The sequence below is a fragment of the Podospora pseudopauciseta genome, chromosome 4 (assembly GCF_035222475.1).
Source record: "Podospora pseudopauciseta strain CBS 411.78 chromosome 4, whole genome shotgun sequence".
In the NCBI taxonomy this organism is placed as follows: Eukaryota; Fungi; Ascomycota; class Sordariomycetes; order Sordariales; family Podosporaceae; genus Podospora; species Podospora pseudopauciseta.
The window spans coordinates 2,242,493-2,264,717 of record NC_085894.1 but is presented as its reverse complement, the minus strand read 5'-3'; the positions used below and the strand labels follow the sequence as shown (position 1 = coordinate 2,264,717).

General features: G+C 54.4%; 7 protein-coding genes across 7 annotated transcripts; 3 read left to right on the top strand and 4 right to left on the bottom strand.

Moving 5' to 3' along the window:
• Positions 1-273: 273 nt before the first annotated feature.
• On the top strand, positions 274-2,798 carry GIT2 (glycerophosphoinositol permease; the record flags this gene model as incomplete). Its single annotated transcript, XM_062912530.1, has 5 exons — positions 274-489; positions 552-947; positions 1,006-1,989; positions 2,097-2,646; positions 2,725-2,798. 3 exons carry the CDS (start codon positions 274-276, stop codon positions 1,936-1,938), a joined length of 1,545 nt encoding a protein of 514 aa, XP_062765820.1. The 3' UTR covers positions 1,939-1,989; positions 2,097-2,646; positions 2,725-2,798.
• A 129-nt stretch (positions 2,799-2,927) lies between these two features.
• QC763_409030 (uncharacterized protein) lies at positions 2,928-9,383 on the bottom strand (the record flags this gene model as incomplete). The annotated part of the gene is made up of 3 exons (XM_062912531.1): positions 8,591-9,383; positions 4,718-8,451; positions 2,928-4,553 (listed from the first exon to the last, which is right to left on the bottom strand). Exons 1-3 carry the CDS (start codon positions 8,694-8,696, stop codon positions 2,928-2,930), a joined length of 5,466 nt encoding a protein of 1,821 aa, XP_062765819.1. The 5' UTR covers positions 8,697-9,383.
• A 754-nt stretch (positions 9,384-10,137) lies between these two features.
• On the bottom strand, positions 10,138-13,347 carry QC763_409040 (uncharacterized protein). Its single transcript, XM_062912532.1, is given in 5 exon segments — positions 10,138-10,282; positions 10,290-11,935; positions 12,009-12,229; positions 12,325-12,394; positions 12,492-13,347. Coding segments are annotated over 4 exon segments (1,737 nt in total). The 5' UTR covers positions 12,565-13,347; the 3' UTR covers positions 10,138-10,282; positions 10,290-10,562.
• A 658-nt stretch (positions 13,348-14,005) lies between these two features.
• SAS3 (Histone acetyltransferase) lies at positions 14,006-18,114 on the bottom strand (the record flags this gene model as incomplete). The annotated part of the gene is made up of 2 exons (XM_062912533.1): positions 16,771-18,114; positions 14,006-16,710 (listed from the first exon to the last, which is right to left on the bottom strand). The coding sequence occupies exons 1-2, from the start codon at positions 17,444-17,446 to the stop codon at positions 14,006-14,008; spliced, it is 3,381 nt and encodes a 1,126-aa protein (XP_062765817.1). The 5' UTR covers positions 17,447-18,114.
• Positions 18,061-19,239, top strand: QC763_0066750 (uncharacterized protein). Its single transcript, XM_062905920.1, has 5 exons — positions 18,061-18,264; positions 18,319-18,383; positions 18,457-18,549; positions 18,679-18,778; positions 18,831-19,239. The coding sequence occupies exons 2-5, from the start codon at positions 18,336-18,338 to the stop codon at positions 19,124-19,126; spliced, it is 537 nt and encodes a 178-aa protein (XP_062765816.1). The 5' UTR covers positions 18,061-18,264; positions 18,319-18,335; the 3' UTR covers positions 19,127-19,239.
• Positions 18,981-20,192, bottom strand: CTU1 (cytosolic thiouridylase subunit Ctu1; the record flags this gene model as incomplete). The annotated part of the gene is made up of 1 exon (XM_062905919.1): positions 18,981-20,192. One exon carries the CDS (start codon positions 20,190-20,192, stop codon positions 18,981-18,983), a length of 1,212 nt encoding a protein of 403 aa, XP_062765815.1.
• Positions 20,193-20,404: 212 nt separating this feature from the next.
• On the top strand, positions 20,405-21,925 carry rpl8 (60S ribosomal protein L8). Its single transcript, XM_062912534.1, has 4 exons — positions 20,405-20,593; positions 20,855-20,926; positions 20,984-21,493; positions 21,549-21,925. The coding sequence occupies exons 1-4, from the start codon at positions 20,591-20,593 to the stop codon at positions 21,747-21,749; spliced, it is 786 nt and encodes a 261-aa protein (XP_062765814.1). The 5' UTR covers positions 20,405-20,590; the 3' UTR covers positions 21,750-21,925.
• Positions 21,926-22,225: the final 300 nt, after the last annotated feature.

Here is a 22,225-nt window from a genome sequence, read left to right as displayed (position 1 = left end):
TTTATATATTTCATTATTCTAACAACACACCCTCATCTGACTGACAACCATCTAACCTACCCTAGCGTAAGTCAAGGGCCTTTCAGCCTCCGCGGCCCATCACACCGGAAGCTCACAAGCCACGCCGACCGTTCGGCTGGCCGGCGTGCAGCAACGTCGCAGCGCTCTCCCACTTTCCCCCTTTTTCATTCAGTTTTTTTCTTCTTTTTTTCATCCTTCACTTCTTCTTCTCCGTCCCCAAAGCCAATTCCCGATCGAGAACGCAGAGAAAGAATGAAGGAAGAAAGCGCCGACTCGGGCGCCAGCTCGGACCAAAACCCTCCTCCGAAAGTCACCCTCTCCTCGTCAAGCCCACCGACTCATACCCAAAACGAGAATCCCCTCGCCGTCAGCAGCAGTGAAGCTCCAAATGACAAAACGCTCTGGCAAAAGCTCCTCCCCGTCGTCGCCTGCGGAGCAGGGTTGTTTTCTGACGGGTATATCAACAACGTAACCTCTCCCTCTTTCCCTACCTTTCCCCACCAGTCAGTTACTAACCCGCAAGGGAAAAGGTGATCGGCTCCGTCATAACCGTCCTCGCAATCCAGTACGGCCCCCTCTGGTCCACCTCCACAGCCAAATCCTACCTCAGCGCCATCGCCTTTGCCGGAACGGTGGTGGGGCAGTTGCTGTTTGGGTATCTGAGTGATAAGTGGTCGAGGACAAACTCACTGTTGCTGTCGACGTTGATCCTGATCTTGTTCACGGCGTTGAGCACGGGGAGTTACTACAAAGGGGATGCGGTGGGCATGTTCAACGTGCTGACGGCGTGGAGGTTTTTTGTCGGGATCGGGATCGGGGGGGAGTACCCTGCGGGAAGCGTCGCGGCGGCCGAGTCGTCGGGGGAGCTGAGGAAGGGGACGAGGAATATGTGGTTCATTTTGTTTACGAACAGCATGATTGACTGGGTGAGTTTTACCTCTGTTACAACAAAAGAGAGAGGGGGGGATGCTGACAAAGGGATAGGGCTTCGTGATGGGGGCTTTTGTCCCCTGGCTTGTGGCAGCCGCGTGCCACAACACCAACCTCGAAGTTATTTGGAGGACGAGTCTCGGGATCGGGGTGGTGTTTCCGCTCAGCCTGTTTGTCCTGAGGTTTTTCCTCAAGGAGCCAGAGGAGTTCCAGAAGCACTCGATGAAGCACGCGCGCACGCCGTACAGGCTTGTGTTTAGGTTTTATGGCTGGAGGCTGTTTGTCGTCAGTTCTATCTGGTTTCTGTACGACTTTTCGGCGTACTCGTTTTCGATCTACTCGAGCACGATCCTGGCGAACATTTTTGACGGGGACTCTGCGCCGCTGACGACGGTTTTTGGGTGGAACACGGTGATCAACCTGTTTTACATCCCGGGCACGATGCTGGGCGCTCCGGTGTCTGACTTGTTGGGTCCTAAGAGGGCGCTTGCGGTTGGGGTTTTGCTCCAGGGGATTGTTGGATTTGTGATGGCGGGTTGTTACCCCTATCTGGCGAGGCCGGAGGTGGTGGGAGGGTTTGCGGCGGTGTTTGGGATCTTTCAGAGCCTGGGGGAGCTGGGGCCGGGGAACAATATTGGGGTTTTGGCTGCGAAGACTTGTGCTACGGGGGTGAGGGGGCAGTATTATGGGGTTGCGGCTGCGGTTGGGAAGCTGGGGGCTTTTGTGGGGACCTATGTGTTTCCGTATATTGTCAAGGCTGGGGGGGGGAGCGAGGTGCTGTCGGCCCAGTATCCGTTTTATGTGTCGAGCGCGGGGTGCGTGTTGAGTGCGGTGCTGTGCTGGGTTTGGGTGCCAAGGGTGGAGCAGGACATGATCAGGGATGAGGATGAGAGGTTCAGGGGGTTTTTGGAGGAGAATGGGTATGATACTGGGCAGCTGGGGCTGAGGAAGGATGGGGCGGCGGTTTTGGTTAAGGAGGGGAAGTGATTGTTCCAGTTGAGAGCTCGGGGGTATGGGGGGAACGATTCAGGAATCGGGGTATGTGCATATATATCAGTAACGGATTTGATCTATACAAATCGGCTTGGTCGAGAGCGTGAGTTGCTGTGTCATGTGTTTGAGTGGCTGTATGGTATCTATGGTAGGTAAGTATCCTTTATGGACATGCTAGAGAGGATGTTTCTGCTTCAAAAATCGGCATGTTGTGCATATCACTTCTGGAGCTTGCTCTCTCGCAAGCTCCTCTAATATCGTACACACTATTTGTGTATCAACTGGTGGGGAAAGCCTTAGGAGAGACACTGGACCAGGTGCCTGCCTACCTATCGATAAACATCAGAGGACTTGTCGACATGGGACCTTTATGTCTGCAATTGTATTCGACAAGCCTGTCTGTCCACCCTCGACATCCAAGTTACAACGATCTAGATGAAATAACTGGCACCGCAAAAGCAAGCCAAGGCAGACCATATTCCGAACCATGCCTCAAAGGAACGTCAGTAGGCCTCTCGACCATCTTGCGGGCCATGTCAACTGTCTTGCAAGGCCTATAACCATCTTTCGAGGCCTATCCCCTTTGCAAAGAGACCCAAGTTGACAATCATGATATATTGTGTCCCTATATTTCACCGAGCTTGTCATTCTGTGGGAAGGGTGATTCCTCACAGGATCACAGCACAAGAAGACACACCAAAAGTTAGGATCATCCACCCCCTTGATTGATTCAGCTAGCTATACTAATCTAACTAACCCCCCTTCCCCCCTCCCTCAAAAGTAAACCCGCTACTCATCACCAAATGCTCACAAACAAAACCAATATCGCTCCCCCTCCCCCCCCGTTTTTTCCCCAAGTAACAAAAATCCCATTAATGCCTACACACTACTGATAATACAAAAACAAAAAAAAAAAAAACAAAAAAAAAAACCAAATTAACCCCCCCTTTCCCTTCATTCCTATTTTCCCTGACAAAATCAACTCACATCTCCCCCAACACCTCCGCCCTCCTATACCGCCCCGCAACATCCCTCGGCAGCAACCCATAGAGCCTCGCCTCCCCCCCCCTAACCCGAATCAACTCCTCCGCCATGTCCGCAATCGCAGCCTCCTGCCTCAAATCCCCCCTCGCCATCCCCCTCAGCGAAACCAACCCATCAAACAGCCTCTCCTCCATCTCATCCAGTTTGCTCTTCTTCTTCCCCTTCTCCAGCCTAACCAAGGGGTAAAGCAAATACACCACCGCCGCCCTGTCCCAGTCCGAAATATTCCTCTTCACCTTGAACAGCAGCTGCGCATACGTCGCCAGCTTCTTGTACTCCCTCCCAATAACCAGATCCGGCCCAACCTTTGTAACAAAAGCCCTGTTCGCCTCAGCATAGTTTTTCGCCCAGACCAGCGCGAGAAACTCCTGGTGGGTTTCTCCCCTGGCCCTATAATCCAGCGCCTTCGCCTCCCAGATCCATGATTCTGGGACTCCAAACTTCTTGAGCGCACTGAACGCACTGCCCGGGTTCCTCGGCGCACCAATAAAACTGGCGTGCCTCCCAAGGTGATCCCTAACCGCCCTCTCCCTCGCCTCCCTCTCGCTCAGCTGCAGCAGCACAAACGCCGCAGGCACCCAATCCCCCATCCCCGTCAACGCCCCCGCAAACCCAACACTCGCCCTGTCCAGCCTCCCGACATCATCCTCCCCGAACCCAACCTTGCCGCTCGCATGAATAGCCCTCGTCATCAACCACCCCAACCGCCCATCACTCCAGTCAAACTCCTGGTTCGCAAACGCCTTCAACAAACTCCACATCTGACTCCCCGGCTCCGGCTCCCTGTCCTGCTCAACATCCATCTGGAAACTCTTGATCGCCCCCTTCACGTTCGGCGCCCCGTCCTCGGCGGCAGAATAAAACAGCCTCAGCCCAAAAGCCTGCTCCCAAGTCAACCCGAACCGCTGAGAAATGGTAAAGGAACTAACCCTACTTTCAATCGGCGCGTCCTTGACCCCGTCACAAACACAGGCATTGCCGGCCAGAAGTTCATAAACCGCGCGGACGGGCTCGGAAATCTCAGAGAGAACATTCGACTCCCTCCAGTCTCTCAACTGAGCCTTGATATCCGCCTGCTGACTCCCAACCCCAGCAACCAGCACAGCAAGTCTCATATCCCTCCCCTTGACAAGCTGCGCACACGCCTCCGGGACCAAATTCCCAGCCAAACAAATGATGGCCTTCTCCTCCGGCGACTCAGCCCTCGCAAGCGCAGTCTTAGTCGATTCCAGCACCAGTTGCCGCCAGAAACCAGTCAGTCCAACACCGTTCTCGTCAAAAAGCAGCGACGCCAGCTCCCAAACGGCATCACCCTGCGCCACCTTCTTAAACTCCGGGCCCGAATCTCCCTGATAGCCAGAAACGCTATCGATATACTGCTGAAGCTGAGCCAGAATCTTGGGGTTGACCTGCGCCTCCCCACCAGGAGTGATCGTGCCGTCAACAGCCTGCAGGCTGGCCTCGCCGTCGTGAGCCGTCACGAGAACCCCGTCAGGGCCCCAAGTGGGACGAGGGACCGACTGAGTCTCGTCGTCTTCAACCTTGGAACGCGTCTGGTATGGCCACTGTAACACAAGAAAAAAATGTCAGAAAATGTTTCAATTCATTATACGTAGAATTACAAAACGGGGTGTTGATGCAATTTTTGGGTAGTGAGACAAAGAATGTGTGTGTGTGTGTGTGTGTTGTGTGCAAAAAAGAAAAACTAGGAGACAAGCGGGAGACCGACCTTCACGAAACCCTTCGCGGGCGATGCCTGCGAGGACTGAGTCGGCCCGCCTTTCGTTTGCTGAAACAGCGACTTCATCAAGTCCAGACTGGTCGCAAACCCGTCGTCGTTATTATTCACCGCCACGTCCTTGGGCGCCGGGCTCCCTCGATCCTTCATATCCCAAACCGCCCCCGTCTCGTTGAGTTCCCGAAGCGTGGCCCGATCCACCGTCCTGGGCGCCCGCACGCTCGCCTGCAAAATCTGAGTCCAATCATCACCACCGGCCACCTCAATCTTGGTCGGGGCTGTCGACTTCTTGAGCGCCCGCATCCGTGCTCTCACAATGCCAGCAGGGAGTCGCTCAGCGTTGTCGTCGTAACGGGAGAGCTGGAACTCATCCTGGGCGCCGTCGACCGACCCTTGTTCGTACGAGTCGTCATAGGCTTCGAGCTGGAAGTCATCGGGTCCGTCAGCCATGCTTTCATCTTCAGGCCACTCCCGTGATGGTATAGGGGTGTCAGCGTCCAGGGGCTCATGAGGTGGCGTACCCTGGTGAGAGACATCAGAGTCCTCTTCTTCATCGAACATGGCGGCTTCATCGTCGTCGAAGGCGCCAGGCAGAGTGCGGCGGCTGCGCTTGAACTCAAAGGTGTCATCGGGGTCAACAGGCGACGTGGACGAGGCCTCGACAACTGGGCTCGGGATCTGTTCAACGTGCTGAGCACGCTTGGCAGCTTGCATAGGCTGGATGGCTTCCTCCCCAAACTCTTCATCGTCGGAGTCATCATCATCCAGACCATAGGTAGTGAAGTGTTCTACAGAAAACTGCCAGACGCCAGTCTCCGGGTCGTAGTCTTCAAAAGTCGTGTCGGGGATAGCCTTGAGCTTCTGAATGTGCTTTTCAAGACGGCGGCCACTGACGTCCCTGCCACCACGGGGCCATGAATGCTCGAGCGAGATCAACGCAGGAACGTTCAGGCCCTTGCCAACGGGCGGCTTCTTGGCCGCAACCGGGTACACGGTGGCTGAGCGGGGAACCAGGATGACGATGTTGTCAATGATCTCATCCACGTTGATGTTGCTGAGATCGACAGGAACCTTGAACTGGACATTACCCACGTGGACGCGACCAACAGTAAAGTCAACAACCTTTTGGCGCTGCGTCCTGTTCATGGCACGGATGTCCTCGAGCGACGGGCTCATCCAATACTCACCAGCCTCATCAGAACCAGCGGATGAGGAGGCGGGAGCTTTGGCAGCAAGCGTAACCCGAGCGGCGGCAGGAGATTCTTCCTCATGGACGATGGCAAGCTCATTGCCCTTGACTTGTGTCATCTCAGGAGCGGCAGAGGCCGGAGAAGCCTTGCTGCCGTTGGCGCCGTTGTTGGTGGAACGAATGGAAGGCCTGAGATAGCCAAGATCATTCTCGCTGCCATCCGTAATCGCAGCGACCTCGTCGTTGCTAGGACTATCAGCTGTGCTGGTATCGAAGCTCACTCTCTTGGCCAACTTGCGAGCACCGCTTGCATCTTCCTGAGCTTGCTTCTTATCACTGCTACTGAACAGATCGCTCCGCATGTCCTTATTGATGATCAGCTTCTTGTTGCTGCTAGCGCTGCCAAGAAGACGCATGCTCGAGTTGGCCGAGAAAGCACCTGGCTGCAGGATACTATCTTCAACGTTGAAGCTGCGACGCAGGTTGCTGGCAGAAATGCTCTTGCTCAAACCACGGTTGACACTGCTGGCCAATAGACTCTGTCCAAAGCCGCCGGGGGTGCTCGAGATGCTGGAAGGCGTAGCAGGCGACCCATAGGCGCTGTACGAAAAACCGTAGCCTCTCTTCTGCGGGGTGACGAAGCGGGAAGCGTTCGCGGGGCTGAGCTTGTACATGGGCAAAATCGACCGGCTCTTAACCTTGGGCTTACCACCTAGAGGAGTGGCCAGGGGCCCAGGATTGACGATCTTGTCATCACTGAGACCCGAGAACAAAGTAGCGGCACCATAAGCGGAAAGGTCATTGATGCTAGTCGACAAACCCTGCTGCTGCTGCTGTTGTTGGGAAGCACCAAGCAGAGAGTTGCCCAAGCCGAGCTGGGGCTGCGTCTGAGAAGCGCCGAATAGCGAACCGCCCTGCTGTTGTGCCGGCTGGCTAAAGAGACCGCCACCAGTGGTGGTGTTGCCAAAAAGAGGCTTTTGCTGGTTATTCTGGCCCAGGCCGGCGCCGAATCCTGTGGCAGCAGGCTGTTGCTGAGCATTCCCGAAGAGACCACCGCCGGTCGCGGCAGGCGTCGTGGTTGTACCGAAGAGCCCGCCAGTTGCCGGCTTCGCCCCGAAGAGACTCCCGCCCGCTGCGGGCTGGGCGGCAGCTCCGCCGAATCCTGTATTTGTTGTCGTTCCAGTCGCACCGAACAAAGAGCCGCCCGTCGCCGGTTGAGCGGTTGTGGTGGCAGTTCCAAACAGACCAGTGGCAGGCTTGGCTGGTGCGGTTCCAAAGATACCTCCTGTGGCAGCGGGTTGGGCCGCGGTTTGGCCAAAGCCGCCAAAGCCCGACGTGGCAGGTTGCTGTTGTTGCTGAGTGCCGAAAAGCCCGCCGCCGGTTGCGGCAGGTTGTTGTGTAGCGGCTCCAAAGAGTCCAGTGCCGGTGCCAGCAGTGCCGGTGCCTCCAAAGCCGGTACTAGTAGTCGCAGTGCCACCGGTTCCAAAGCTGAAGCCGGAGGCGGGTTTCGCGGCAGTTGCGGTGTTGGTGCCGAAGAGACTAGTACCGGTCGTGGCAGCTCCACCGCCGAAGCCACCAGTAGTTGTTCCCGTGGTGCCAAAACCACCTCCACCACCTCCAAAGAGACTGCCACCCGTAGCGGCAGGCTGCGCTGGGGTGCCTCCAAACATGCCAGTGGTTGCTGTTGCAGGCTTAGCACCGAAGAGACTGCTGCCGCCGAAGCCACCGGTATTGGCAGCTGGAGTAGTTGTTGCTGCTCCGAATCCTCCGCTTGTTCCACCACCACCAAACAAGCTTGATCCCGTGGTGGCGCCGCCGCCGAAGCCAGTATTAGTTGTTGTTGTCCCGGTAGCGCCAAAGCCTCCAAAGTTGGTGCTTCCAAACGTCGACCCGGTAGCCCCTCCAGATTTCCGACCCTGGTTGTAGTCGACCAATCTAAGCTCCTCAGGAGACCAGCGCTTGTAGGCGTCCATGAAGCATACGTTCTGGAATGAGTTGCTCTGAGACACATTGTTGGGCTCCTTTTCTACCAGGGGGTTGAAAGCAACAACAGCCGTCCCTGGAGCTTCGCCAGTCGCGGTGCCGATCCCGGGGTTGGTCGTCGCACCGAAGCCGGTCCCCGTGGTGCTTGTGCCTCCACCGCCGAAAAGGCTGCCGCCAGTCGCCCCGGCGCCGAAGCCCGTGCTTGTCCCGCCAAAGCCGGTTGTGGCAGGCTTGGCTGCGCCGAACAGTGATGATCCACCGCCGCCGCCAAAGGGTGTTGACGTGGCAGCAGTGTTGGCAGTGTTGCCAAAGCCGAACCCGGTGCCGCCGGCGGTGGCAGTTGTGCTCCCAAAAAGGCCTCCACCGCTTGTGCTGGCTGGCGTGCCGAATGCTGGCTTCGCGGCGCCGAAACCACCACCTCCAAAAGCACCTCCTGTGGTGTTAGTCCCAAACCCGCCAGTAGTACCGCCGCCGCCGCCGCCGAAGAGACTGCCGCCAGTGGTGCCGGGGGCAGCATTGTTGGTTGCTCCAAAGCCTGTGCCTGTGCCAAACCCTAGGTCATCAGTCAGTAATCAGTCGCGGTCTCGAAAAGGTTCATCGTCGGCAGCAGTGGTGATCGCTCGATGAGACCGTTGATCGATGTCGCAATGGAAAGTCGTCCTCGAACAAACCGAAAAGTCGTTGACACGTACCTGAAGATGTGTTGTTTGTAGCACCAAAGCCGCCGAACGTCGAGCCGGTGGTGTTATTATTCTGGCCGAAGCCGCCGCCGCCGCCGCCAAAACCGCCGAACGCCATCGTCTCGGTGATGATCGATGTCGCGCAGTGGCAGGCAGACGAAAATGCTGGTGATGTAGTTGCTTGTTTGTCGTCAGTCGCGCTCGGTGACGAGGCAAGCGGGTGTTGTTGATGATTGGCCGCCTCGTTGTTGTCGGCTCAGATGGTTATCTTGGACAACAAAGTCGGGGGAAAAAAATCGCGAGGCAGGGACTGATGTCTTCCCGATCTGCGCGCGTAACGTGATGGATGTTATTTTTCCCCCGAAAAGAAAAATAAAATTCAATGAGATATAAGGAAAGTTCAAATAAGGGCAGGTTTCAGATGTTGGCCTGCGCTGTTCGGGGATAGAGAGAGGGAAGGTAAGGTAAAGAAAATGGACGACCTTGCTTTCCTTGACCCTTGTTCGTTGTGGTCGTGACAGGCGCGATGGAGAATCGAGTTGGCAAGCTCGCGAAAGGTCCGCTATTATTTCCTCTCTGTCTCTTCTCTCTCCGGCCCTGGCCCGTTTCTCTTTCCTAGCCCAATGCTTGGGTGGGGCGAAAAAAGAGCTCAAGTGACCAATCAGATAAAGAAGAGTCCTGGGTGAGCCGTGCGTCACCTGCGAAAAGAGTGGCCAGGGTCACAGCTTTTTTGAAGAATACACGGACCAATTATCAAGCACCCAAGCAGCATCAAGCTCCTGTTTGGTCTTGCAAGGTCAACTTTTTGCTCTGAAGAACAAAACATCTGGAACACCAGCGCAGTCTCTCCCCCTACATATTTATGGCTCCTCTCCTCCGACCGCTCGCTTTTAAGTTCATCAGCCATCATCCTCAAATCCCTCACGTGCCAGCCCAACCTGCCAGCCAACGCCCAATTCCCCCCTCTGATTGGCCCACAGGCTACAGCTTAGTAATTCTATAAGTCTGCCTTGCAAGCTTGACGTACTTGACGCACTTGACAACTGCAAATCATAGACCGTTCCCAGCAAAATTATTGGACACCTTGCTATTTCTCAGTTTTAGACCTTTACCCCTGATGAATCACACAGCTGCCTGCTTCCAGGAAAGACTATAAATCCCCCAGACACACCAGGCCTTTGTTCCGTTTGTCTACTGTCTTTTCGTAAAGCATGTCATAATTCCACACCTCTCAGTTGACAACTCGGTGTGAAATAGGTAGGTTCGTTGTGAAATCGGGCAGTGACCAAAATCATATGAGACTTGTCCATGTACAATAAAACAGCCCACCTCAAGACGTGTTACAACCTCTTTCAAGTCTGGGGTCTCTGCTATAAATATATATGGTTATCACCCTTCACTTTTCAACATATCCATATTCCACCTCTCTCACATATCACATTACTCTCCCTCTTACTGCCCTTTCAAAGCCAACCAGCCTTGACACAACAGAGCCGTCCAACCAAACTTTCTAACATGGACTTTTGACCTACCTGCCTATACCTTTACATCACGATAAACTTCACACAAGACACAAAAACACCACCATTTGTATCACACAAACACTCAAAATCTGAAGCTCAATGTTCCGAATGATAGAAGAAGAAGAAAAAGAAAAGGACAAAAAAAATAGGTTGCCTAAGTAAATCAATCCACCCATCACCACTACCACCCATCACCACCACCACCACTTCACCACGTCAACATCCACATCAAACATCCACAACTCTCAAACTTCTTTCTTCCAACCCCTACCCTACCCCTTTCCCACTCCTCTTTTCTGTTCCCTCAAACCCACCAAAACCAACCTAACAAATACCGTCCCCATCGAAACTATACTCAACCGCCCCCCACCCCAATTACTCCACCCTCCCCTTGCTTCTCTCTCATCATCCTCACTCTTCAGACTCTTCATTCTTTCCCTTCTACCCCCTCTTCACCACCCTTAAAACTGAATCAAATCCCCCTGCTGCTGTTGCTGTCCTCCACTCCTCTGCGCAAAAGGGTTGTTCGCCCCTCCCCCCACCCCACCAAACGCCCCAGGCCCCGTCTGCTGCTGCTGTCCCCCACCACCATAACTAACCGTCGGCATCCCCGTGAACTGCTGCCTCAAGAACGGATTACTCCCCGTCTGATCAGCCGTCATCCTTCCCAACCCAGCCCCCGCACTGTTAACAAACACCCCCGGAGCCGTATGCTGCGCCGGAATCCTCAGGTTACCCGTGTTACCAAACGTATCCAAACCCTCGCCCGTACTCAATAGCGCGTTCAGTCTCGCCTCGTGCTCCGTCATCTCCCTCTGGGGCTGCTGCTGCTGCTGCTGCTGAGGTGGCTGCAGTTGGAACGAGGGCTGAGACTGGAACTGAGGCTGGGACTGCGATGCTGGCTGCGATGTGAAGGAGCTAAAGGTTGAGAGCGTCTTTTGCTCTGGGAGGCTACCCAGCGAGGAGGTGGCCTTGAATGCGGAGGATGGTCGCTGGGCAAAGGGGTTGTTTGAACCTGTGGGCGTGGGCTTCATGGCCTGAAGACCGGTGCTGTGGTTGCTGGCCCAGGGGTTATTGCTACCTGGTTGGAGAGTGTTCTCTTGAACCTGTGGTGTCAGGAACTGCTGGGATGTTTGCTGCTGCTGGAACGGCTGCTGCTGTTGCTGCTGAAGGTAAGGGTTGTAACCCGTCGGCTGGGGCTGGAAAGCCTGCTGTTGCTGCTGTTGTTGACCGTACGGGTCAAAAGCATTTGGCTGCTGGCCAAACCCGTTCTGGAAGCCATTCTGATAGCCAGTTGGCTGCGGCTGCTGAACCCCGTACCCGGTAAACGCGTTCTGTACATAGCCCGTTGGCTGCATCTGCATCTGGCTTTGATCAATCGGGTTGGCAAAAAAGTCAACCGCGCTCCCCTGCTGATAGCCCTGGTTGAACCCGGTGAACTGAGGCTGAGCCGTTGGCGTCGGTGCGTCATCAAACAGAGCGGCAGCATTGGTCGACTCCAGTTCCCGTCGCCGTCTTTCCTCTTCCTCCTTGCTGAGCTTGATCGCCTTGGCCAGATCGTCATCGTCCTCATCCACGTTCCGGCTCTCGCGCTTTTTCCTATCCTCCTCCTCTTGGGCCTTGCTGGCCTCGATCGCCAGCCTGTACTCGGTGTCCTCCTCATCGGTCGGCTGTCGTCGCTCGCGGCGGGGTTGCCGCTCTTCCCTGCTCTGCTGGGGGGCGTATTCCTCGAGGCCATTGACACGAGACTTCCAGATCCTCCTATCGGCTCGCTCGGCTCTCAGTCTCTCCTCGTCAGCGATCAGCGCAGACAGCTCCTTTGCGGCAATGCGAACTATCCAAAATCAAAGTCAGTCAGCCAACCCATCCCCGGCAAAAACGACAGAAACATTTCCAAAGCCACCCACCATTCGCTCCTACATCCTTGCCCTCCTCATCAATGTAGATAAACTCGCGCAGCGTCTTGATGATAAAGATATTCTGCTTGGCCCACGTCACAACCAGCTCGGAGCCCTCGTGCAGGCAATAGTCCATAACCTTGAGCGCCTTGAGCACGTGTCGCCAGTTCTTGCCCTTATCATTGAGCCGCTTGTCGAGCATGTCCATAATTTCGTAAAACTCGGTCGACCTGTCGGGGGTTGTGTCAGCAAAAGTGGGTGGTTGGAGACACCTTGTGCTAGCACAGCCAGCGGCCGGCACCGGTGAGGTTGCGTATGCACTCACGAATTGTACGTCAACTGAGCGATCTCGCTCATCTGTGTTCCTGTCGGTCCCCATGGGTCATTGCTGGTCGCTGCATTGCCGGAAGATTAGTTAACGGGCCGGGTTCGATTTGCGCGCATGATACGGCGCAGTTTGGGACGACGTTGACGAGGGAAGAGGGAACCCACCTTCGCGCACCTTGACCTGGACGCTGGAATAACCCTTGGTGACATTCTTGACGCTGCGAATGACTTTCGACATGTTGGGCGTCGGTGTGTGAAGAAGAAGACCCGGCGGTAGCGGATGTCGACAGAGTGGGAGGCCGGTAATGTCGCAGAGGGAAGAAAGCTAGGAAACTGAGAAGTGGTGGTGGTAAGTAACAGCAAGCAGTGGGTGGTGCGTGTCGCCGGCCGGGGGAGGGATGCTGGGTGGTGCCGACGGGAGCTTGGCAGCCGATTGTGTGAGCAGTAACCTCTAAAAGGACGCGCCACCAACCTTCCAAGTTCAGGGGATAGTAGGTCTTGGTAAGGCGAAGAGCGTCAGTTGGTACGCTGCGATGATAGGAGACAGTAGGGACCTGCGATCGTGTCGGTAGCAACAAGTAATCGTGCAACCCACGTTAAGCTTTTTCGCCTTCTTCTTCAGCCCCTGATTCGCACTGTCTAGGTAGGATAGGTACCGTATGTTGGGAGTGGCGCGCGCTCGGTGGTTGGAGCTGCGTGTGGTGTGTGAGACTTGACGTGAAGAGGGGGAGGAGCTTGTTCCAACTGCTCCAAAAAAAAAAAAAATAGAAAAGAAAAAAGGAAAAAAAAGCCACTGACTACCTGGAAACTCAATTGCAAATTGGCACTGTATCCTCTGCCAACTTCAAACAATCATCAGCGGCACAAGGAAAAGATGAGAAAAGATGAAATTGTATCTCGCGCTTTCCAATTTCTAGATTGGAGAGATGACAACAGAGTGGATATACAGGAGATCTGTCGGCCATTTACCGAGATTCCAGCATAACACAAGTTCAACGCCAACCTTTGCGCCTCGGAAAATCTGGACAAACCCTCAGCGGATCTTCATCAGACCTTAACTCGGACCTTTCTGCCTCCAACAAAACTCTATATGAAGCTGACAGGCAGTTGACAACAACAAAAAAGGCTTCAAGTGCAAGTGGCGGCTGCTGCAGTGTTGAAGCATGCCAAGACATTCGAGAAAGCCTCCAGCCTGCGCTAGACTACTCTGGGCAGCACATCATAGAGGAACCACCTGAAGGTGGACGGCCATGACGTAAATGTTGCTATCTCGAATGCCACACGATCTGTGATCCTGGCATGGCCACGTCGTGGAGGGCAGGTACCTGGGACACATCTATGTAGTGGACAGCCATTATTCTTGTTCAAACGCTCTTGTCTAACCTGCTGTTCACAACCTTTCAGCTTCCTCAAATATCTTTTAAGAAAAGAACCTCTACCACACAACCCTCGAACAAAAGTGGTTAAAAGTACAATTGTGTAAATAGTTCAAAGCAATACTCACGCACACAGGCCTTCCTTCCACCCCCCCTCCTGAAAAAGAAAACGAACCCAAACACCAAATATATAATAATAATATTCCCTCGCTTCAAACAAAAAAACGCCGTGGTATCAATAACCCCCATCCCTCCCCTGCCCTTACCCTTCCCAAATAATACCAATCCTTAACCCCCCTCCCATCACTCCTCCCCTTCCCCCGCCCCCCCATCAACCACCACATCACTCATCACCAAATCGATCCCCTCTTTCCCCTTCCCCCCAGGACTCTGCACCTGCACCGTATCCATCACCCCCTCCCCACCCTCCTTCTGCCGCTCCGCAATCCACCCCGGCGGCAACCCCGGCCCACTATCCGCATTCCCATAATCACTCTTCTTCGTCCCCTTGGGCCACCTTCCCGGCCCCCTGCCCGTACCACCCGGCTTCCTCTTATTGTTCGCACTCGAGCTAGCCCTCGGCCTAGCAGCAGCAGGACGTCTCGCACTTCCCCCTGACCGTTTTGGCCTTGGCCTCGCAGCGCTGCTTGCCGTCCTGACAACCGGGGGCCGGGAGACCACAGCTCTAGAACGGTCTGTTCGTCTGGGGTTAAGCGGTGGGACGACTTCGAATCGAGAGGGAGGAATGCCAATGTATTGGGACATCCAATCGCTAGGATCTTGTTTGGGTTTGGGGTCTTGCTCTTGTTGCGGGCCTTCTTCCACATCGGCTTCGGCCTGTTGGGGGTTCTCGTCGTAGTAGCCAGGGAAGTTCTTGTTATCTTCGGTTTGCGGTTCATCCTCCAACTCCCCGTTTGCATCTTCCGCAGGCTTGACCTCGGCGGAACCATTCGACTCCCCCGTCGACGACTCCGTAGACTCAAGAACATGACCTTCAACCGGCGGCGGCTTGACATCTTGTCCCGCCCCACCTTCCGACTGCGTAGTAAACGACCCACTCCCATTGACCAAACCGTCCCCAGCAACAATCGGTTTCTGCCCCTGGTGATCCTCCTCCTCCTCCCTCGGCGCAATAGCCGTCAACGCCGGCCCCAGCTCAAAATTCGTCGCATTGCTCCTCCCCATCACATACGGCGTCCAAGTCAGCGCCTTCTCGTTCAACTGCACATACCCCTTCCCCTCCCACTTCTCCACATACTCCCTACAAAACCCCAAATCAACTCTAAACGCATAAAGCCCCGTCACCGGATCCTTAACTAAACACCTCAACCCCTCCAACGCCGAAACAACATCATCCGCCGTCAGCCCTGTATCATCCGAAATCTTCTTGATGCTCAACCCCTTCTCCCCCCGCTGCTGCACAAAATACTTGCACATGATCAACCTCCAATAATTCCTATACGACACCAACCCCATGTCCGAAAGCGGCTTCTCCGGCGACCCCGTCTTCTGCTCAACCCTCGTCAAAAGATACGAAAAGTCAATCAGCAAATTCCCATACCCCTTCCGCTGGTGAATCGGCAGCGTCAGAATGCAAGAAACATTGTTCTGACTGCTTGCCCGCTTCTCCTTTGAAAAGTATCCCACAAAATGATACCCCAAATCATCATACTCGCAGAGGACATAAAACAAAAACGGCTCCACGTCGTAATAAAGCGTCTTGGATCCCAAAAACAGCTTGGCGAGCAGGCAGAGGTTTTGGCAGTAAACCGGATTCTTGCGTCCATCAACCTCAAAGACTGAAATTGACCCGTGCCGGTAAATCTCATCCCCAGGAGGGTGCTTCGCCGGACACTTGAGCTTGTGCCTCGAGGTGACATAGTCTGAGTTCATGTACTTGAGGCAAAACTGACAAATGTAAAGAATCCGGTTCCTGCTGTACTCCTCGGGATACGGCGCCGCGTACCACGTGTCGATCTCCCAGCCTCCAAACTGGATGCACTCGATCTGGCTGGCCGGGCCCGACGCCTTCTTAGACTTTTTGCTCGGCACTTCAGTCTCGGCTTGCACCTGCAGCAGCCTCTGTCTCCATTCTTCTTCGGCCTTTTGCTTTGCCTCGTCGAAGCGACGTCGGTCTTCGGGTGCCGGCATCGTTTTGGACGTGTCGGCTTCGGGTTCGGTCAAGATGCCACCATATGGTTTGCCCTTTAGCTCGTCCGTCTCCCTATCGTAGAAAGAGTAAAATGGCTGAGAGTAGCTCGTGCTAGTAAACGGAGTGGCTATTGGGACTTGGACCGCCCCAGCACCGCGAGGCCCGTCATTTCTAGATGGTCGCCTTGCCGATCTTCCCGATCTCCCCGACCTATTAGATCTATTAGGTCGTTTCTTAATGCCCTTGGGCTTTTCAGATGAGATCCGAGCGAGTTCCACCGCATTCACGCGCATCTTGACGATGATGCTGTTCCGTGTCTTCTTCGTGACAGAAGCAGGACCGGAGCTCTGTAAAATCTTGAGCCGTAAAGATCGGGACACTGGTCTAGATGATCCTTCCCTGCCGGCTGAGGCTTCCTCGTTGCTCGCCTCCTCTGTTGTTGTCCGACGCCTCTTTCGCAGGGCCATAACGTGCTCGTCAGGCTCGATCGATGATGTTTTCCGCTTTCTAAGCACGCGCGATCCATCCATAGGATCCTCGTCGAGGACGAGTTGGTTGAAGACAGAGTGTGATTCCGGCTTGACAGCGCCCTTTTGTGACGGAAGCAGGTCCCTCGCTAGTTTTGGCGCATGTGCACGCCGGGCAGATGGAGGAGCACTGGTGTCAGTGATGCCATCCATCTCGACATCTTCTTCGTTGTGGGCGTCGGATTCTGATTCAGTGTCTGCGCACTTGGGACACTTCCAGCTCTCAGTACCTGCAGCTGTTGTCAGCACGGTCCTACACGATGTATTCGTAGACCACCTACTCGTTTCGCCATCCAATGCCTTGCTGTCACGGGCACATTGTTGGTGAGCTGCACAACTGGTTGTCAGTAAATGGCAAACAACGACTCACAGCCAGGGAGTTCACTAACCGTTGTCCTGACACCTGGTGCAAGCCAAATACACCTCAAACTCTTCTGCCGGATCGTTTTCTTCACTCTGCTTACAGAAGATGCAGTGTCCGTCGTCAGTCTCATCCTCATCCTCCTCCGCTTCATCATTATTCGCGGGCTCCCATTCCTCTTCGGCACCAGCATCAGAGTCATTGTCACTGACACTGGCAGAATCCACAGAGTGAGCACTATCCGACTCATCATCTGTCTCGCCAGGCTTGATCTTGACCGCCCCGACACCCTCATCATCTTCCTCGTCCTCGTCCTCTTCAGCATCCTCATCCCTTGTTGTCCTCCCCTTGCTCCCTCGTCGCGACTGGCGACCTCTGGCAGGAACAACCTCATTATCGTCTTCCTCCTCGGCATCCTCCTCGAAAACCCCATCCTCTTCCTGCTCCGAGTCGCTGTGTTGGGCACTGCTGTGATCGTCGTGTTCCTCCCCGCCGTCGTCAGGCTCCCCATCGGCATCCATATCCATCTCCGCATCCTCGTAATGCTCACCCACCAGACTCCCGACGTCAATCTGACTCTGAGAAGCGGCCGCACTGATACCCTCCTCCATGATCACATCCTCATCTGCGGCGAGTTCAGCCTCACGCTCTGACTGCATGACGCTCAGTTGTAGCTGCTCCTGCATGAGCTGAGCCTCGGCCATTATGATCCCGTCTCTTATTTTTTCCCCTCGGTTGATCTCAGGCTCCTGCTTCCCCTAGACAAGATATCTCGGTGAAGCCCACACCCGCCAGGTTGTATTCACCACCCACGGCGCATGCCAGCCAGCCAGGTCACCTCGATCTTTTGCGTGATGATTCCGATCTTCGGCGGCTATAACACCCGGCGCATCGTTCGGGGGAACAATCACTACCGACTGGATATCTCGCAGGGAATATATCTCGGTTTTATATGCGCCGCGCCGCGAGGCATGCAAAAACAAAAAACAAAAAAGTTGAGTTCGATTCGTGGGTCAAGGCTTTGGGGTGTTGAACGCGCGGAGGAAGGTGGAATTCGGCAGGGATATGATTATTTTTGGCTTCTATGGAGACGCTCTGGGGTAGAGACGCGTGAAAATGGCAGTTGCTGGCTGTCAATGGTTGTGGATGTGGTTCTGGAGCGAGTCGAAGTTTTGCCTGGGTTGATCGCGAAAGTGTTCAGGTTGCTGGCTACTGGAGTTGGACCACCCTGGTTTGCTGCAATGCAAGGTTGCGTTTGGACTGATTAGTCAGTGAATTTGAGGGTGGGTCTGGTGCTTGGCAGCCTTGAAGAGGTGGTCCGAGCTTTCGAGGGAATGGTTAGGTGCCTGAGGCAAGAAAGTAAAATCATCCACTCAGAGCTTCGCCAATTGGAATTGGGGAGAGCCCCAGTCCAAGTACCGCTATCGCCGTGACGAGAGACCTGGACCTTGGGCTTTGCGCTTCGAGGTTGCGCAGTTACAGACACCACACCACCACCACATAGATTGGACAGAGGCTTCGGGTATGCTCCCTTGTTTTGTATTTGCTGTGACATTATCACTAACTCAATTGACAGGCCGCACAACCGTCACGATGCCCGTTCCCTTCGAGACTCTCATTCCCTATGTCATCATCACTGCCGTAAGAGCTCCTCGAATTCATGCGTCCACCAAACATGAGGAAGGATCATAGATGCTGATGGGCGGGGGGGCAGATGTTTGGCGTGACTGGTGCTGGGCTGAGTGGAATCAGACACTACGCCGGTGGCGGAAAGAAGCACAGATGGTCCCTTGATACCTGGGACAGGGTATGTTCGCCTTGTTTAGCTGGATTTTGGTTCTCGAGCTAACATGTTTCTCTTAACAACAGCAAAGTATGAAGCAATATTTCTCTACAAAGAGGTCCCGCTCTTGAACCTATACTAACAATATACGAACGCAGTGATGGACCGCGACAGACGACTTACAGGAGTCTTGCGAGGGCAAACAGACAATGCCATAGCCCCGCCAGGCTTCGAAGTCAATCAGCCTTGGAGAGTACGTGCTTCCTCAACAATCATCTCTCTCGCAAAAAGCTTACAATTTCTAGGGCGAGAAACGCTTCTCCTAATCAACAAGGATGGAGGCAGCGTTAAGAAGAAGAAGGCACTGGTGTCGAAAGAAGAGGGCGCACATATGATAGACCGCGAACGACCTCATTCTCATGATCCTCTTCGACACCATGGTGGTGTACAAAATGTTAAATCTGTATCTGGGGCCGGTTCTTGTTCAGCCCCTCCAGGAGCGTGCACGCTTGACATATCTCCTGGCTTGACATGTACCCGCAGCGCTTACACTGTCCTAGAACCTGTCGTCCTCCCTTTGATGGAGCACTGGCAGTTCTGATGGGTAGTTCCTTTTGTGTCTCCTTCTCTCCTTGCTTTGGCTTGAGTATTGTCTTTGTGACGTCGACCTCTAGCTCTGCGTACTCTTCGTTCTCCCTGAGTTGTTTATCCAAGGCGGCCATTTCACCTCCTGGAGTGCGGCCGTTCGTTGACCCGCAACCACCTATGTCCTCTTCCACAGCAGCGGCCACAGGTGCTTGCGCTTTCTGTCCTTTGCACCCACAAGATGATGGTGACTCTCCGGGCACCAATCTTGCCATGTCCTCTCCACTTCGTACAATATCCAGGATGGCGCTTGGTCGTACTTTTTCCAGCTGCTTGATGAGACCCCGGGCGCTTCCACGGAAGGCCTCGGGACTGTAGATACACTCGGTGCTGAAGTACTCGAGCTTCTTGTGGAAGGCATACAGCACAATCTCCTTCTCGTATGCGTACTTGAGTGGCTTGCTTCTCTTCACCTCAGACCTGTTGTCTCCTGTCACAATACTGGTGCTTCGCGAGAGACGCGACAGGTCCGCGCGCAGCAGGTTCATCATGACCGTCTCGGCCACATCGTCTGCATTGTGCCCGGTGACAACATGCTTGATCCCTAACATCTTTGCGCCCCTGTCGAGAGCCTGCCGTCGAAAGACACCACAGTAAGTGCAGTTCCCCTTTTTGCCGATGGTCTGGACGACCTCGTCCATGGTCCAGTCGTATAGCTCTTTGTATCCGACTATTGTCAGGGGCATGCCGTATTGGACGGCATTGTTCTTGACTGTTTGGAGGGAGTCATCTCGGTAGCCGGTGATGCCCTCGTCTATGCTCAGTAAGACAAGATCTAGTCCGTATCCATGTCGTTCGTTGAGTGTCTTGAGAACGGAGGCCAAGACCGTCGAATCCTTGCCACCGGAGGCTCCAATGGCAACTTTCTCTCCGGGGTAGAATAATTTGGATGATGTGATGGTGTGGTGGATTTCGTCCTCGAAGACTCTGATGAAGCACTCTCGGCAGAGCTTTGCATGGTTCTTGGGTCGCTTGATGTATGCCCTTTCGGTCTTGCAGATGGCACATAGTGATGGCGCCATGCTGGGCTTTGTCTGGTTTCTGTTGAACTGGAAGGGTTCCTAAAGTGTTGTGCTCTAGTATTGAGTGACTAGTCCTTCAAGAACTGAATATGTAAATGTCGAACTTGGGGTATCAAACTCATACTACAAGTTCTCACTCCAACCTTGAGTCAAAGGCCCGAACTTGATGCCAAGGTCAGTCTACGGGTGGGGTGAGCCTAGATCTTCCACCAGCTGCCCCACACTTGGTTGGCGCACTGGCTCTCAGCAATCTGCCCCACTGAACCCTACTGGTGGCCCGAGCTTTTTTCATCAATCCACAATCCTCTTTTTCTATTGCAAGCTCCGCCAAAATTTCTTTTCTCCAGACTTCTTCTCATCGACAAGCTCCCGGTACAGAGCCAACGCCCAACGACAAAATGGTAAGCATATTTGCTGGTTGAGATATAGGCATGGCGGTGCCATCTTCGGATGTGCACCTGCTACTGCTATTAATTCTGCGCTCGATTTATCGAGTCGCATGGATATTTCCGCCTGTTGGTCGCAAGACCGCAGGTGATGATATGGCTTGAGCTGGATCGTGGTGTTTGGCTGGGAACGCCTCTCGCCCGTCCGCTCTTTAGAGTTCTAGAAGACCACCAGTCAATGTCGAACATTAGCTGATGTCTTCTTCTCAATGATAGCCTCCCAAGTCTGGAAAGAGAACCGCCCCCGCCCCCTTCCCCCAGGGAAAGGCTGGCAAGAAGGCCCCCAAGGTTAGTCCCGTCTTCTTGATCGATCGCAACCTGTTGAACGCGCTGACACGCATTTAGAACCCTCTCCTTGAGAAGCGTTCTCGCAACTTCGGTATCGGCCAGGACATCCAGCCCAAGCGCAACCTCTCGCGCATGGTCAAGTGGCCCGAGTACATCCGTCTCCAGCGCCAGAAGAAGATCCTCAACCTCCGCCTGAAGGTCCCCCCTGCGATCGCCCAGTTCCAGCAGGTTCTCGACAAGAACACCGCCGCCCAGGCTTTCAAGCTCCTCAACAAGTACCGCCCTGAGACCAAGGTTGAGAAGAAGGAGCGTCTCCTCAAGGAGGCCACCGCCATCAAGGAGGGCAAGAAGAAGGAGGACGTCTCCAAGAAGCCCTACGCCGTCAAGTACGGTCTCAACCACGTCGTCGGCCTCATTGAGAACAAGAAGGCTTCTCTTGTCCTCATCCCCAACGATGTCGACCCCATTGAGCTTGTCATCTTCCTCCCCGCCCTCTGCCGCAAGATGGGTGTCCCCTATGCCATCATCAAGGGCAAGGCCAGACTCGGCACTGTCGTCCACAAGAAGGTATGTTTTTTTCTTCGTTTCTTTTTCACCAAACTCTTTTCTAACTGCTATTTAGACCGCTGCCGTCCTCGCCCTTACCGAGGTCCGCTCCGAGGACAAGAACGAGTTCTCCAAACTCGTCTCCGCCATCAAGGAGGGTTACCTCGAGAAGAACGAGGATGCCCGCAAGAAGTGGGGTGGTGGCATCATGGGTTACAAGGCCCAGCAGCGTATCGCCAAGCGCGAGAAGGCTCTTGCCAACGCCATCAAGGTTTAAGGAAGCATAAAAGGTCGATTGGGCGTTGTTGCACTTACGAATGGCGTACGGGACTACCAAAACCAGATCAGGGTGAAATAAACAGCCTTGCTTCCGCCAAGATGCGGATAATGAATTGTTTCTTCGGATGGGACACGAATGGATTGCTTGATACCCCCCTTAATGCGAAAGTCTTCTAAACACTGTTCACTGTGCTGGGTCCTTGGTGGTGAAGGGGGGTGAATGAGCTCCTGGTGCCGCAAATGTGGGGGATCACAGAGTTGGGTACTAGTAACGTCCCGGCTGCGACTGCTCTCGGTGGCAGGATTGGCTCAGTGTTTGGTGTTTCGAAGACTTGGCCGTGATAGCTGTGTATGTTATGCAACACCAGTGAAGGATCGACAGACCCGGGAAGAAGTATTTCATGGAACTGACCCCCGCGGGATGAACTCCGTGTCTCACCGCGTCCATCATTCTGTTTTTTGCAGTGACATGTC

Coding starts and splice junctions, on each gene's coding strand:
- QC763_0066750 (XM_062905920.1), top strand. CDS start 18,336: ATGCCCGTTCCCTTCGAGACTCTCATTCCCTATGTCATCATCACTGCC. Junction 18,550..18,678: donor CCCTTGATACCTGGGACAGG/GTATGTTCGCCT, acceptor ACAATATACGAA/CGCAGTGATGGACCGCGACA. Junction 18,779..18,830: donor AAGTCAATCAGCCTTGGAGA/GTACGTGCTTCC, acceptor TACAATTTCTAG/GGCGAGAAACGCTTCTCCTA.
- rpl8 (XM_062912534.1), top strand. Junction 20,927..20,983: donor CTGGCAAGAAGGCCCCCAAG/GTTAGTCCCGTC, acceptor ACACGCATTTAG/AACCCTCTCCTTGAGAAGCG. Junction 21,494..21,548: donor GCACTGTCGTCCACAAGAAG/GTATGTTTTTTT, acceptor ACTGCTATTTAG/ACCGCTGCCGTCCTCGCCCT.